We start from the raw sequence: 13,755 nt of genomic DNA on the forward strand, positions 1-13,755 counted from the left end.
TGCAGATGACATAATTCTATACCTAGCAGACGCAAAAGGGTCTACAAAGAAACTATTAGAGCTAATAAATGAATTTAGCAAAGTGGCAGGATATAAAATCAACATGCATAAATCAAAGGCATTCCTGTATATCAGTGACAAATCCTCTGAAATGGAAATGAGGAAAAACACTCCATTCACAATATCCTCAAAAAAAAAATAAAATACTTGGGAATCAACCTAACAAAAGAGGTGAAAGACTTATACAATGAAAACTACAGAACCCTAAAGAGAGAAATAGAAGATGATCTTAGAAGATGGAAAAATATACCCTGTTCATGGATAGGCAGAACTAACATCATCAAAATGGCGATATTACCAAAAGTTCTCTATAGGTTTAATGCAATGCCAATCAAAATCCCAACAGCATTTCTTGTAGAAATAGATAAAGCAATCATGAAATTCATATGGAAAAACAAAAGACCCAGAATATCAAAAACAATGCTAAGCAGGAAGTGTGAATCAGGCGGTATAGCAATACCAGACTTCAAACTATACTACAGAGCAATAGTAACAAAAACAGCATGGTACTGGTACCAAAACAGGCGGGTGGACCAATGGCACAGAATAGAGGACACAGAAACCAATCCACAAAACTACAACTATCTTATATTTGATAAAGGGGCTAAAAGCATGCAATGGAGGAAAGATAGCATCTTCAACAAATGGTGCTGGGAAAACTGGAAATCCATATGCATCAAAATGAAACTGAATCCCTTTCTCTCGCCATGCACAAAAGTTAACTCAAAATGGATCAAGGAGCTTGATATCAAATCAGAGACACAGCGTCTGATAGAAGAAAAAGTTGGCTACGATCTACATACTGTGGGGTCGGGCCCCAAATTCCTCAATAGGACACCCATAGCACAAGAGTTAATAACAAGAATCAACAAATGGGACTTACTTAAACTAAAAAGTTTTTTCTCAGCAAGAGAAACAATAAGAGAGGTAAATAGGGAGCCTAAGTCCTGGGAACAAATCTTTACTCCTCACACTTCAGATAGAGCCCTAATATCCAGAGTATACAAAGAACTCAAAAAATTAGACAATAAGATAACAAATAACCCAATCAACAAATGGGCCAAGGACCTGAACAGACACTTCTCAGAGGAGGACATACTATCAATCAACAAGCACATGAAAAAATGCTCAGCATCGCTAGCAGTCAGAGAAATGCAAATCAAAACCACCCTAAGATACCATCTCACTCCAGTAAGATTGGCAGCCACTATGAAGTCAAACAACAACAAGTGCTGGCGAGGATGTGGGGAAAAGGGTACACTTGCTCATTGTTGGTGGGACTTCAAATTGGTGCAGCCAATTTGGAAAGCAGTATGGAGATTTCTTGGAAAGCTGGGAATGGAACCACCATTTGACCCAGCTATTCCCCTTCTCGGTCTATTCCCTAAAGAACTAAAAAGAGCATGCTACAGGGACACTGCTACATCGATGTTCATAGCAGCACAATTCACAATAGCAAGACTGTGGAACCAACCTAGATGCCCTTCAATAGATGAATGGATTAAAAAATGTGGCATCTATACACAATGGAGTATTACTCTGCATTAAAAATGATAAAATCATAGAATTTGGAGGGAAATGGATGGCATTAGAGCAGATTATGCTAAGTGAAGCCAGCCAATCCCTAAAAAACAAATGCCTAATGTCTTCTTTGATATAAGGAGAGTAACTAAGAACAGAGTAAGGACGAAGAGCATGAGAAGAAGATTAACATTAAACAGGGATGAGAGGTGGGAGGGAAAGCAAGAGGGAAGGGAAATTGCATGGAAATGGAAGGAGACCCTCATGGTTATACAAAATTACATACAAGAGGAAGTGAGGGGAAAAGGAAAAATAATACAAGGGGGAGAAATGAATTACAGTAGAGGGGGTAGAGAGAGAAGAGGGGAGGGGAGGAGAGGGGAGGGGGGATAGTAGAGGATAGGAAAGGCAGCAGAATACAACAGACACTAGTATGGCAATATGTAAATCAATGGAAGTGTAACTGATGTGATTCTGCAATCTGTATATGGGGTAAAAATGGGAGTTCATAACCCACTTGTCTACCACGCGGCCTGCGCAGTGGTTTCATTAATGAGGTTCTAGGCATTAAGTTAGTTAGAAGAGATCAAAATAAAACACACAAACCAGTACCTTATTTTACATTGCTAGGTCCAAGACGGCTCGCCTCCCTGGCTCCCGCCTCTAGCCGCCCAGCAGGGCAGCGAGGATTACTCTGGGCTAGCAGGAGAGAGAGAGAGGGAACACGCCGGGGAGTAGCCTTTTATTTGGGGGACAAGAGATTCAGGGGAGAATTCCATCCAATGAAGGTTGAGGGGGGCTGCACTCCAAGGTCAGGGTCAGTGATTGGGTCTCCAGGGTCAGTAGTCACGCACACCCCCACACGGATGGGCTCTCTCATCAGGAAAGGGTCGGGATAGCTCCCACACAGCCAGAGCGCCTCAGGCCCTTAACGGGAGTCACCCAATCACGTGTCAGAATGGCTCCCCACACACTTGAATCAAAATGTGAAATATGATATGTCAAGAACTATGTAATGTTTTGAACAACCAACAATAAAAAAAATGTTCCAATTGTGTTTTTTTTAAATATTTATTTTTTATTTTTTTAGTTCTTGGTGGACACAACATCTATGTGGTGCTGAGGATCGAACCTGGGCCGCATGCATGCCAGGTGAGCGCAGTACCACTTGAGCCACATCCCCAGCCCTGGAACACTTTTCAATTCTCAAACATATTTAGAAAACTTGTGTAAGCTATTAGGTGGCAATTTACATTTTAATTTGTGAAAAACTTAAATTCATCAGAATTTCACACTTAGAAGATGGTAAATTTGAATTTTATACTCCAAAATATATAACCTTTTCCCACATGAAATATATGTAAGGAAATAATTTCATCTTACACCTTTTTATGTGAACCAAAGAAATGGTAATATAAATTTAAAAAGTTTAACAATTTCTGATCACATTCAGATTTAAATGACAAGTTTTTTCCTTTCTAAAAACTATAGAACTTTACATTTCATTAATTATGAGTTCATTGTACCTTCACAAAAAGTGTTTCTTTACATTATAAATAAAGTAGAATGGTTACAAATATATATAAGAGCTAGGGTGAGTTAGAGAAAAATACATTTTAATGTAAATAATTTAACCTTTATTTTATTCATTCATTCATTTTATGTGGTGCTGAGGATTGAATCCAGTGCCTCACTTCTGCTAGACAAGTATTCTACCACTGAGCTACAATCCCAACCTTATTACTTATACTTTAAATTATTTTGGATTATTTTTTTGTACCAGAGACTAAATCCAGGGGTGCTTAATCATGGAGCCACATCCCCAGCCCATTTTTATATTTTATTTAGAGGCAGGGTCTTGCTGAGTTGTTTAGGGCCTTGCTAAATTGCCAAAGCTGGCTGTGAACTCACAATCCTCCTGCCTGGCTCCCAAACTGCTGGGATTACAGGAGTATGCCATAGCACCCAACCTATGTTTTGGATCTTGATCAGAAGGTCATGTAAGCCAATTTATCATGTTTTCTTTTGTGTGTGTGTGAGGTGCTGGGGCTCTAATCCAGGTTCCAATTTCAGCACTGTATTTGCAATTACTCCACAACAAGGTTGAAATATCACATGGTACTTAAGATCACTATAATAAAATTAGGATAGTTTAAAATAAATGTGTGTGAGGTGAGAGTAAAGCTTTTAAATATAAGTTGTAAGGCTTATTAATGTCACAAATGAAAATACTTTTTTCTCCTAATGTGATTAGAGAATGGGATGTCTTGGGTTGTGAATTAGGATTTTTAATTTTTTTTTTTTACATCTATGGCTTTATTTTATTCTATTAAAGAAATTAATTGGGCTAGGATTGTGGTTCAGACATGTGCCTAGCATGTGTGAGGCCCTGGGGTCAATCCTCAGAACCACATAAAAATAAATGAATAAAATAAAGCTAAAAAATTTTAAAAAGAAATTATTTTATTCACAAAATATTCCAACCATATAGAAAAATATAGAAATCAATAAAACTGCCACACAGATATAGGCAGTCTTAATATTTTATCCTCTTTATTAGTGTTAACTCATTAAAAAAAGCTTTAGGAAGATAGTCACATACCATATAATGTATCTGTTTAGGTGTACAATTCAATGACTGTTAAGATATTCACAGCATGGTAAAACCATGACCATAATCAATTTTAGGATAGTTTAACTGATTTGTGATTTTCTTAAAGGATTAGAAATATAATCAAATGCTAAAGAAGTCTAAGGTAAACTTTCAACACTTAGAGAAAATAAGCATAACTTTGTTGGATTATCCAAAAAGGGTTTTGTGGTATTTTACAATGTCAGTGAAAAATACCAACTATCAATAAACTCAAAACATCCAGAAGGGATGATTACATTTCTAGTTGGCTAAAAGGTGAAATGACAGTTTTTATTCTACTTTTCCTATTTCAATTTTGTATATGTAAATGTGATTCACATTTGCATCTTATCAGTGATTATATCAACAACAAGACATGTTTCTTACCTCTGGAGTCCCACAAAATGTGGTGGTAGTATCAGAAATAGCAATTCCTTCTTTACAAAGCCCAAAATCTGTTAAGACAACATGTCCCTGACAAAAATAGAGGTAGTAAGATAAAACAATGCAGGAACACAAATAGACAATTTTTAAAAACCCCATCTTATTTTTAAAATAAAAAAAATTACAAAAATAGCACACAGAGTCCTGTATACCCTTACCCAACTTCCCCCAATGCTGACCTATCATTGTAGCGTGGTATCAAACAGAAACTGACATTGGAACAACACTGTTAAGACTTACTCAGTTTCACTATTTTGAACATTCACGCTTGTGTGTATATGTGTATGTGTATGTATGTGTGTGTGTGTGTGTGGTTCTATGCAATATATATGTAGAGATTGATATAACACCCACCACAATCAAGATAGAGAGTATTCCATCACAGAGGAATGCCCCTATATTTCTGTGTTCTCTCCCCTTGCCCATCCACCACCCCCCTTGCCCATCCACCACCCCCCTTGTAACCATTATGATCTGTTCTCTGTCTCCATGATTTTATCTTCTTGAGAATTTTATATAAATGCAATCATTAGTATGACACCTTCTAAGACTTTTTCCCTCACCATAAATAACAAATAATTAAGAACTAGTAGATTTTTACAAGACAATACTTACCACTGAGTCCAAAAGAATATTTTCTGGCTTTAAGTCTCTTTAAAAGGAAAGGAAAAAAAAACAGAGTATTACCTGAAATAAAATATCAAAACAATATTTTTACATATATTATTTACATATATTATTTAAATAGTTTACCTGTACACTATTTTGATGGAGTGCAAGTAACCCAATGCACTGGCAATTTCAGCAGCATAAAACCTTGCTCTGTGTTCCGGAAAGGACCGTTCTCTTTGTAAGTGAAAAAACAGCTGCAAAAAATTTAAAAAAGAAATTATTTTATTCATAAAATATTCCAACCATATAGAAAAATATAGAAATCAATAATCTCATTTGCTCAATATTCTATTGCTAATAGAATTACTAAAATGAAAGTCTAACCATGTCACTAATAATAGCTCACACGGATTGCTTTGTAAATAAAAAATTGCCGTGCTTGCATAATTTAATCCATCCAACAATTCTGGGTTGGGAAATTAATGAGGAAGCTAAGCTCTGAAAGGCTTGTTTATATACCCAATATCATATGACTTATTTGATATTTAAGTTTGCTCTGAAGAGATGAAAGTACACAAAAAATAATATTACATGTCAATATTAAAGTGTAAGTATGAAAATGAGGAGGAAATAACAGTAATAACAGTAGGGAACACATGATGAAACTATAGGGTCTTGATTTAACATTTGAGCAGCCATCTTAAATGTTAACTGCCATCTCATGACATAAGTTTACCCCCATTAGTGACCTACCCCATGGTACCACAACCATAAGCCAATCCCAGAAGGACAGGACCCCTTGACCCTGGAAAGCCCCATGGTGCCATCAACCTAAGCCAATCCCATGCTATTCCCACCCGCCTACCTCTGATGCAAGTACCCCCAGCCTATCCCACAGCGCCACAGCTACACCTCCAAACCCCTACCCAACAAAAGCTCAATACCTGAACATCTCGGGGCCTCTCTCCTCTCTATAAAGGGTCGGCCTTTATTTGTCAACTTTGACAAATAAACCTTTGTGTGGATCTCTGCCTGATCTCTGTCCTTCATTTCTCGTTCACCCATCTCTTGCTTTCTCACTTTCCTTTCAGAAACCATGCGCTTGATGCCTCTTACTTTCTCTTCATCTTTATTCCTCGTCTGCCTCCTACCCCACTCAACTCCTACACCCTCCACTGCATTCTATTTCATTCTCTTAGCAAAGTGCATCTTTTAGATGACAAGCCTATCTCTTACCACCTCTGTCACTCAGTTTATGAGCAGTCACTGTGTAAAAAAGGCTCAGAAGTAAAGTCCTAAAACAGCATGAATAAACCACAGATAAAGCAGGAAACATGCAGAAGGATCTCCTCCTTAGTTACATGTCTCACACAAATATTTCTGTGGGTGGACTTAAGAGAAGGCTTTGCTGCTGGCCGCTGTGGTGCACTCCTGTAAATCCCAGCTCCTGGGGAAGCTGAGGCAAGAGGACTGCCAGTTCGAGGCAAACCTGGGCAATTTAGTGAGACCTTATCTTAAAATAAAATAAAAAGGGCTGGTGGTGTAGCTCAGTGGTAAAGTCCCCGAGTCCAATCCCCAGTACTGCAAAAAAAAAAAAAAAAAAAAAAAGTAGACTCTGCAGTCAAGATAAGATGTCTAGATTAAATCTAGAGCCTGAAACTTAAGTAAATTGCAAAGTGCCAAGTCCTCAGTAAAGTCTCATTATCTGTTAGTATTTAGCACACACAAAATAAAGTGACAACCTTCAAGGTAGGAACAATGTGGGCTAATTTGTATCTCTGAATTATGGTGTCTGGAAGAGGACTTAAAATCTTGTCTCTATTTTGGATCTTAAGGGACTTTTGTCATAGATGCACAGAGTTGAGTAGATTCCTTTTAAAACCTTGCTCCAAGGTTATGTGTGATTCTTATTCAGATTTGCAGAACAGAAACTCATCTTCCTCCTAGTTCTTTAATCTACAGTTAAATGTACTACATTAATACTGAAATGTCCTCTGGTATCAGAGGACAAAATATTCCTTTGTAAAAATATGACAGTATCTGTTAGTTAAAATAATTTTAGAGTGATTCATAGGTCAAAGATCAAACAAACTAGCCATGAGGGTAAGAAGTAGAGGAACAGGAGTAGTTAGCTACTTAGAACCTAGAAGAATACCTGACACCTGAGTTCAATTCCTGCCTCCAATTCTTATTTATAAGTCACATATTCCAACCAGCTACCTGGCTTTTCTGTGCCTGGGTTTGTCTTATATAATAAAATTGTTCTTAAGATAAAATAATACAAAGAGCCAGAGTGCTGAAACCTAAGTAATACTTGACACATGTTAGCTATTACTCTAATTATTCTAGCAGTATTTCCAAAGTGTATTTCAATATCCTTCTGAATCAGAGTTTTGGGGAATATAATTAATATATTTAGTTCAAACAAAAAAGGAAACTTTGATTTTTTTAAAAAACATTATTTTTCTTCATTTAATAAATACTTTACTTAAACTAGGCACAGTGGTGCATGCTTGTAATATTGGCTATTCAGGAGGCCCAGACAGGAGGATAACAAGTTCAAAGCCAGCCTCAGCAACTTAGTGAGACCCTATCACAAAAAAAATAAAAATAAACAAGGGCTGAGCTAAGTGGTAGAGTATCCCTGGGCTCAATCCCCAGTATAAAAGAAAAAAAAAAGAAATAAAGAAAACTCCTTTGTTTAAGGCAGATGTTCTCAAAGTTTAACAAGCTGATACACTATGAATGACCAAATAGATGATACAACATGAAGCATTTTCCAACTGTCTTCATCACGGGGCTTTTTATTAAAGGATCACTGATTAATAGTTTATACATTTTATAAATGACAGGCTGGAGTGATATTTATATGAAACTGTTGAAACGATCATTATCTTAATTACATACCATGTTTTATTCTAATGTCAGTATATCACTCTTGCTACACAGCTTAGTGATGAATCTATCCATGGCCTGTAGATATATATAAGTTTCTTTTATGAATCTTCCCCACTATACCATATGCTTAAGGCCCCCAAGTTAACACTTTTCCACATCTTGTACTGTACTCTGTCCCTCAAATATTGTTTTTTTTTCAACAAAAAGCTATTGATAATGTGCTGTCATTTTAAAACTTACAAAAAAATTATGCTTTTTCTTCTAACCATTATCAATATTAGAAAACTAATTACAAAACTCACCTCCCCTCCATTAATAAAATCCAGAACAAAATAAAGTTTTTCAGTTGTTTGGAAAGAATAATGTAATCCAACCAAAAATGGATGTTTCACATTTTTCAAGAGTACATTACGTTCGGCCATAATATGTTTTTGCTGGAAAAAAAGGCAAAGGTTCGACTTGTATTAGACACCAGGAAAACGATTCTATTAATTAAGAAAATGGGCTCAGGAGAAACGAAAGCTATTTTATTTTACCTCTTTTCTGTTGAGAACTATTTTTTTCTGTAATACTTTGACAGCATAAAATTTTCCATCCAGTTTCCGTTTTGCAAGAAGAACCTGTTATAAAGATTGTACAAACTATTAGAAATTTCAATCTTTTTATAGGAATTATTCCCTTGTCTTGTCAATAAACCAGTAAGTCTCAAATTTTCTAAAGAGTAGGTACACAAGGGATCTAGATAATGTTTTTGATCTGAAAATTGAGCATTACTGAATTCATTTCTATAATGAGATCTTACTAATTTAAGAGCCAAAATCTACATTGCATGAGAACTCTGTGTGTCAGCCCGGAGTCTTGAAGAATGCCTGGAGAAAATACTGAGGCTATAATATAAACTTCGTGGCTATATAAAAAAAAAATCAGGAAATGATTTTTAGGTTTTCAAATGTATTGTTCTATATTTACATTCATTTTGTAGGTTTTAAATTCCAAAGAGTTCAGAGAAAGAAGCACCATGTATCACTGATTTCTGCAATGGGTTGGGTTGCATGCAGATACTATAAAAAGTCTGAAGGAACCTAGAAGATCTCACCCCAGAAAAAGGAAGACATTCTCAAAGTTTTGCAAATATAGTCGTGTACTGCTTAACATTTTGTTCAATGAAGGACCACGAATATGATGGTATAGACCATATAACTTAGGAATATAGGTGGCTTATGTGAGTACCTTCTAGGACATTTTCTTAATGATGAAGTCACATCAGAACATGTTCCCTCCCACTCTTAGGTAATGTATGACTCATCTATAAGGGATTTGAGACCACCTGAAAGCTGAGGAAGAATGTGTGCATGTGTGGTGGAACCCAGGGCCTTGCACATGTTTGGTAAGTGCTCTACTGCTGAAGGTATGTAACTATTAATAGACATGTCCCAAAGTTTTTTTTTTTTTTTTTTTTTTTGAGCTGATCTGAAATAGCAACACTGCTGGGGTTTATTTCTAATACCTCTGTGGTCTTCCTTGCCCAAATCTGTAACTCCAGTATAAACATGTGAAAAACATCAAGCACAATATATAGGACATTCTACAATTTAATGTAGAGCATACTACAATGTATTTGTCCAGTAATCCTCAAAACTATTGATGTCATCAAAAAACAAGGCAAGGGCTGGGTTTTGGCTCAGCGACAGAGTGCTCACCTAGCATGTGAGAGGCACTGGGTTCAATCCTCAGCACCACGTAAAAATAAATAAAGGTATTATGTCCAAATAAAACTAAAAAATAAAAAAAAGGCAAGTCTGAGAAGTTGTCACAGCCAAGAGACATAAGAAGTAAATGTAATGTGTTATCTTGGATGGGATCTTTTTTTTTTAAGTGGTCAATGGACTTTTATTTTATTTATAGGTAGTGCTGAGAATCTAACCCAGTGCCTCACACATGCCAGGCAAGCGCTCTGTCACTGAGCCACAACCCCAGCCCCTTGGATAGGAGCTTGAAACAGAAAAAGGACACATGGCAAAAACTAAGGAAATCTGAACAAATTACCAACTTCTATTAATAATGTCAATATTAGTTTATTAATTGTGACAAATGTACCATACAAATGTAAGATGTTAATAAGAGGGCAAACTGCATTGGGGAGCACTGGGAATTCTCTATTTTCTGCTCAATTTTTCTCTATGTCTAAAACTGTTCTTTGGTCTCTTAATAAAATACAATAAGGTCTATTATTAAAAATGTTTTGTTCAGGGGCAGGGTTGTGGCTCAGCGATAGTGTGTTCGCCTAGCATGTGTGAGGCACTGGGTTTGATCCTCAGCACCGTATAAAAATAAATAAATAAATAAATAAATAAAGATATGTGTCCGACTACAACTAAAAGAAAACCAAAAAAACCAAAAAACAAAAAAGGTTTTGTTCATAAAGATGGAGTCAAAATATCTTCAGTATGAAAATGTCCACTGCTCAACTGCATTTTTCGCATTTCTCAGTTTTTAGTTCTTGATAGCATTTGACTCTGTTGAATGTTACTTCTTAAGACTTTTTTTCCTCTTCTTGACAACTACCACCTGCCTGGCCTTTCCTTCTCCAGTATTTCAACTGGTTCATGTTCAATTCATTCCCGGAAAATACTTCAAGGAATGTGGCAATTAGAATACCTAGGCCAATTTTTCAGCAGGTTGACAGATTTGGACAACACACTGGTTAAGAAGCCAAATAGACAAACTGGACTACCTTTATTTTCAGTTTATTACGTATTTTTCCAGTAGAATGTAAGTTTTCATGTTTGCTTTTCCTTCTATTTGTGTATTTTTATTCTTTGGTTTATTGCACCTCACTGCCATTTTGTAAGATTTAAAATTTTTATTAAATAAGCATATGTATAGAACAACCCACAAGGTCAGCACAGCTCAATAAATTTTTTACAGTGAATACACCTAAGTGTAACCACTATCCAGGTCAAATAAAACACATAAGTAACATGAAGCCTTCTTGCCCCACTCCAGTGCACCTCCTCCTCAAGGTAAGTACCACTATCTCAACTTGCAATAATTGCTAAGTTTTGTCCTTTTAAAAATTTTATGTAACTGAAATCAAACATATAAAATTGTCTGTTTTTTATTTCTTTGACTCTAAATTATATAATATTCATTCATGTTGTGGCAGGTAACAGTTTTCACGGCTGTGCAGAATATTCCATTACAATATGTATTCACTGTTTCATCTATAGATATTTAGATTGATTCTACAAGCATGTTTGTACACTTTTCCTAGTGTACATGCATTTCTTTTAGAGAGCTAAGCAAAGAACAAATGTTTCACAGGTAATGCCTATATTCAGCTTCAATAATTTAAACCATGTTTCACCAGTATCAAAAAGAAACACCTAAGAATAAATCTAGTTAAAGATATGTGTAAAAAGTTCTACAGAGAACACTAAAATATTATTGAAGAAAACTTAAAAATGAACTAAAATAACAAGATTACAACATGATCATGGATTGAAAGACTCAATGTTATAGATGCCAATTCTCCCCAAATTTATCTATATATTCAATCTGATCCAAATAAAATTCCAACTGAATTTTTTTCAGAAATTGACAGGACTCTAGAATTTGTACAGATATGTAGAAAGGCTAATAATGGCCTCTTGAAGAAGAACAAGGATTAAATAACTTATTCTGTTGGATATTAAGCAACAGTTGTCAAGACAATATGACACTGGTGTCAGAATCAAGGGAACAAAATATAAAATCTAGAAACAGAAATACAAACTATAAAATCTAAATATGGATCTGTACATATGTGAACACTGAATACGCGATGAAGGTGACCCTGCAGATCACTGGGGATCTTTTTATGCATTCTGTAAGAATCAGCTAAATATCCACATGGAAAGAAATGAGCTGTGACTCTATACCTCACATTATATGCAAGAATGAATTCTGTTCGACTCTATATCTAAGAATGATATTTCCAAAACACAATGCCTTTTTTTGTTGTTGTTGTTTGAGATGGGAAGGGGGTCTCACAATATTACACAGGCTGGCCTTGAACTAGCGATCCTCATGACTTGGCCTCCCGAGTATTTGGGATTATAGGCATTCATCACAGATCCTGGCTAATGCTTTTGTTTTTAATGACAGACTAGCATCCCAACAGATTACAAGCATTTTTAGAGTAATCCTTCTAGATTTCTGTTGCTTAATAGTAGCATAATGCCCAACATATAGAAATTGGTCAACATATATTTGGTGAATGAATAAATATACATGGGTTTAATTGGTCAGTTTCTGGTCTAAAGGGAATAAAAAAAAAAGACCACAGATACCAAAATATAAACAAACACATACATATTCATTTTTACTACAGATTGAAAAATAATGCAAAAAGCCCTTAAATATATTAGATGATTTTTGTAAATTATCTATGACACTTTTCCTGGTAACCTTAAGTGGTTCTCCTTCCATAATATAGTTCAACAATTCAGGTGATACTGTATAAGAATAAGCAGGGTTTTTGCACATTCCTTCCCTTCTCTAACTCCTATTTACAAATGCTTATTTTTGTCTTTCTAGCTTCAGTTTAAATAGCATATCTTCAAAGACATCATCCTTGACCGATACATCTAAGTAGAGATCCCCCCTATAGCTGCCCTATTGTCTTCTGTCACTTCACCCAGTCTTCATTTCTATCAATGCCCCTTTACTGTTTATGTTCACTTGATAGCAAATTTTTTTTTCTGATACTGGAAATTGAACTTAGGGGACTTCTATCACTGAGCTCTATGTTTAGTCTTTTCTACTTTTTATTTTGATACAGGGTTTCGCTAAGTTGCCGAGACAGGCCAAAACTTTGGATCCCCCTGTTTCAGTCTCCCAAATAGCAGGGATTACAGACATGCACTGTCCCCAGCTATGACTACAAAATTTTAGTGGACTATTTTCCCCACTAGCTGGTAAGCATCACAAAAGTAGTAAACATATAAGTTTTTTCAACAGTATCTAAGCAGTGCCCACATGAGTACTTGGTACTCAACAAATACTTGTTCAATAAATAAACTTTATTTTAGAAATTGAGTAGATGGCTTATTTCCTTATTTATTCTGTTATCACTTAACTAGGAAATGTTTAAGTTAACATCTTTCCTATTTGTAGGAAAGAATCTTAACTTCATATCCTTCAAACAAAAAAGTCCTATGGCTCACACATATAAGAATGCATATCTTTCTTTCTTTCTTTTTTTTTTTTTTTTTTGGTGCTAGGATTGAACCCAGGACCTGGTACATGCAAGACAAGCACTCTACCAACTGAGCTATATCCCCAGCCCAAAAATGCATTTCTTAAGTACTTATTCACTGAATGAGAAAATGAAAACATTCTTACCTTGCCAAAGCTGCCTTTTCCAATAACTTTTAAAAAATCAAAGTCAGTTGGCTTTGCACTGAAATAAATTAACAATGACAAGAATTAGCCTCCTACAAATTAGAAAGATGTTAACTTAAACATTTCCTAGTGAAGGATGTGGAAAATAAGCCCCAAAGAACTTCCCCTACTGTTCCCCTACCTGCCCTGCCCCACCCAGCCCT

The 13,755-nt window shown here is 35.7% G+C and overlaps 1 protein-coding gene across 10 annotated transcripts in view; it reads right to left on the reverse strand.

Annotated features, from left to right (window-relative positions):
* Positions 1 to 13,755, reverse strand: part of SGK3 (serum/glucocorticoid regulated kinase family member 3) — a 127,387-nt gene that overhangs the window by 10,919 nt on the left and 102,713 nt on the right. For 9 of the 10 annotated variants that reach the window (XM_081266531.1, XM_081266530.1, XM_081266532.1 and 6 more), the window contains 6 exons: positions 13,553 to 13,610; positions 8,704 to 8,787; positions 8,470 to 8,601; positions 5,411 to 5,523; positions 5,273 to 5,309; positions 4,601 to 4,687 (listed from right to left, as the gene is read on the reverse strand). In XM_081266531.1, the coding sequence (XP_081122657.1) occupies positions 4,601 to 4,687; positions 5,273 to 5,309; positions 5,411 to 5,523; positions 8,470 to 8,601; positions 8,704 to 8,787; positions 13,553 to 13,610 (511 nt within the window). The remainder of the gene's footprint in view (positions 1 to 4,600; positions 4,688 to 5,272; positions 5,310 to 5,410; positions 5,524 to 8,469; positions 8,602 to 8,703; positions 8,788 to 13,552; positions 13,611 to 13,755) is intronic. The other variant, XM_081266539.1, reaches the window with a different exon arrangement.

The sequence above is a fragment of the Spermophilus citellus genome (assembly GCF_964194105.1).
Source record: "Spermophilus citellus genome assembly, chromosome: 14".
Classification (NCBI taxonomy): Eukaryota; Metazoa; Chordata; class Mammalia; order Rodentia; family Sciuridae; genus Spermophilus; species Spermophilus citellus.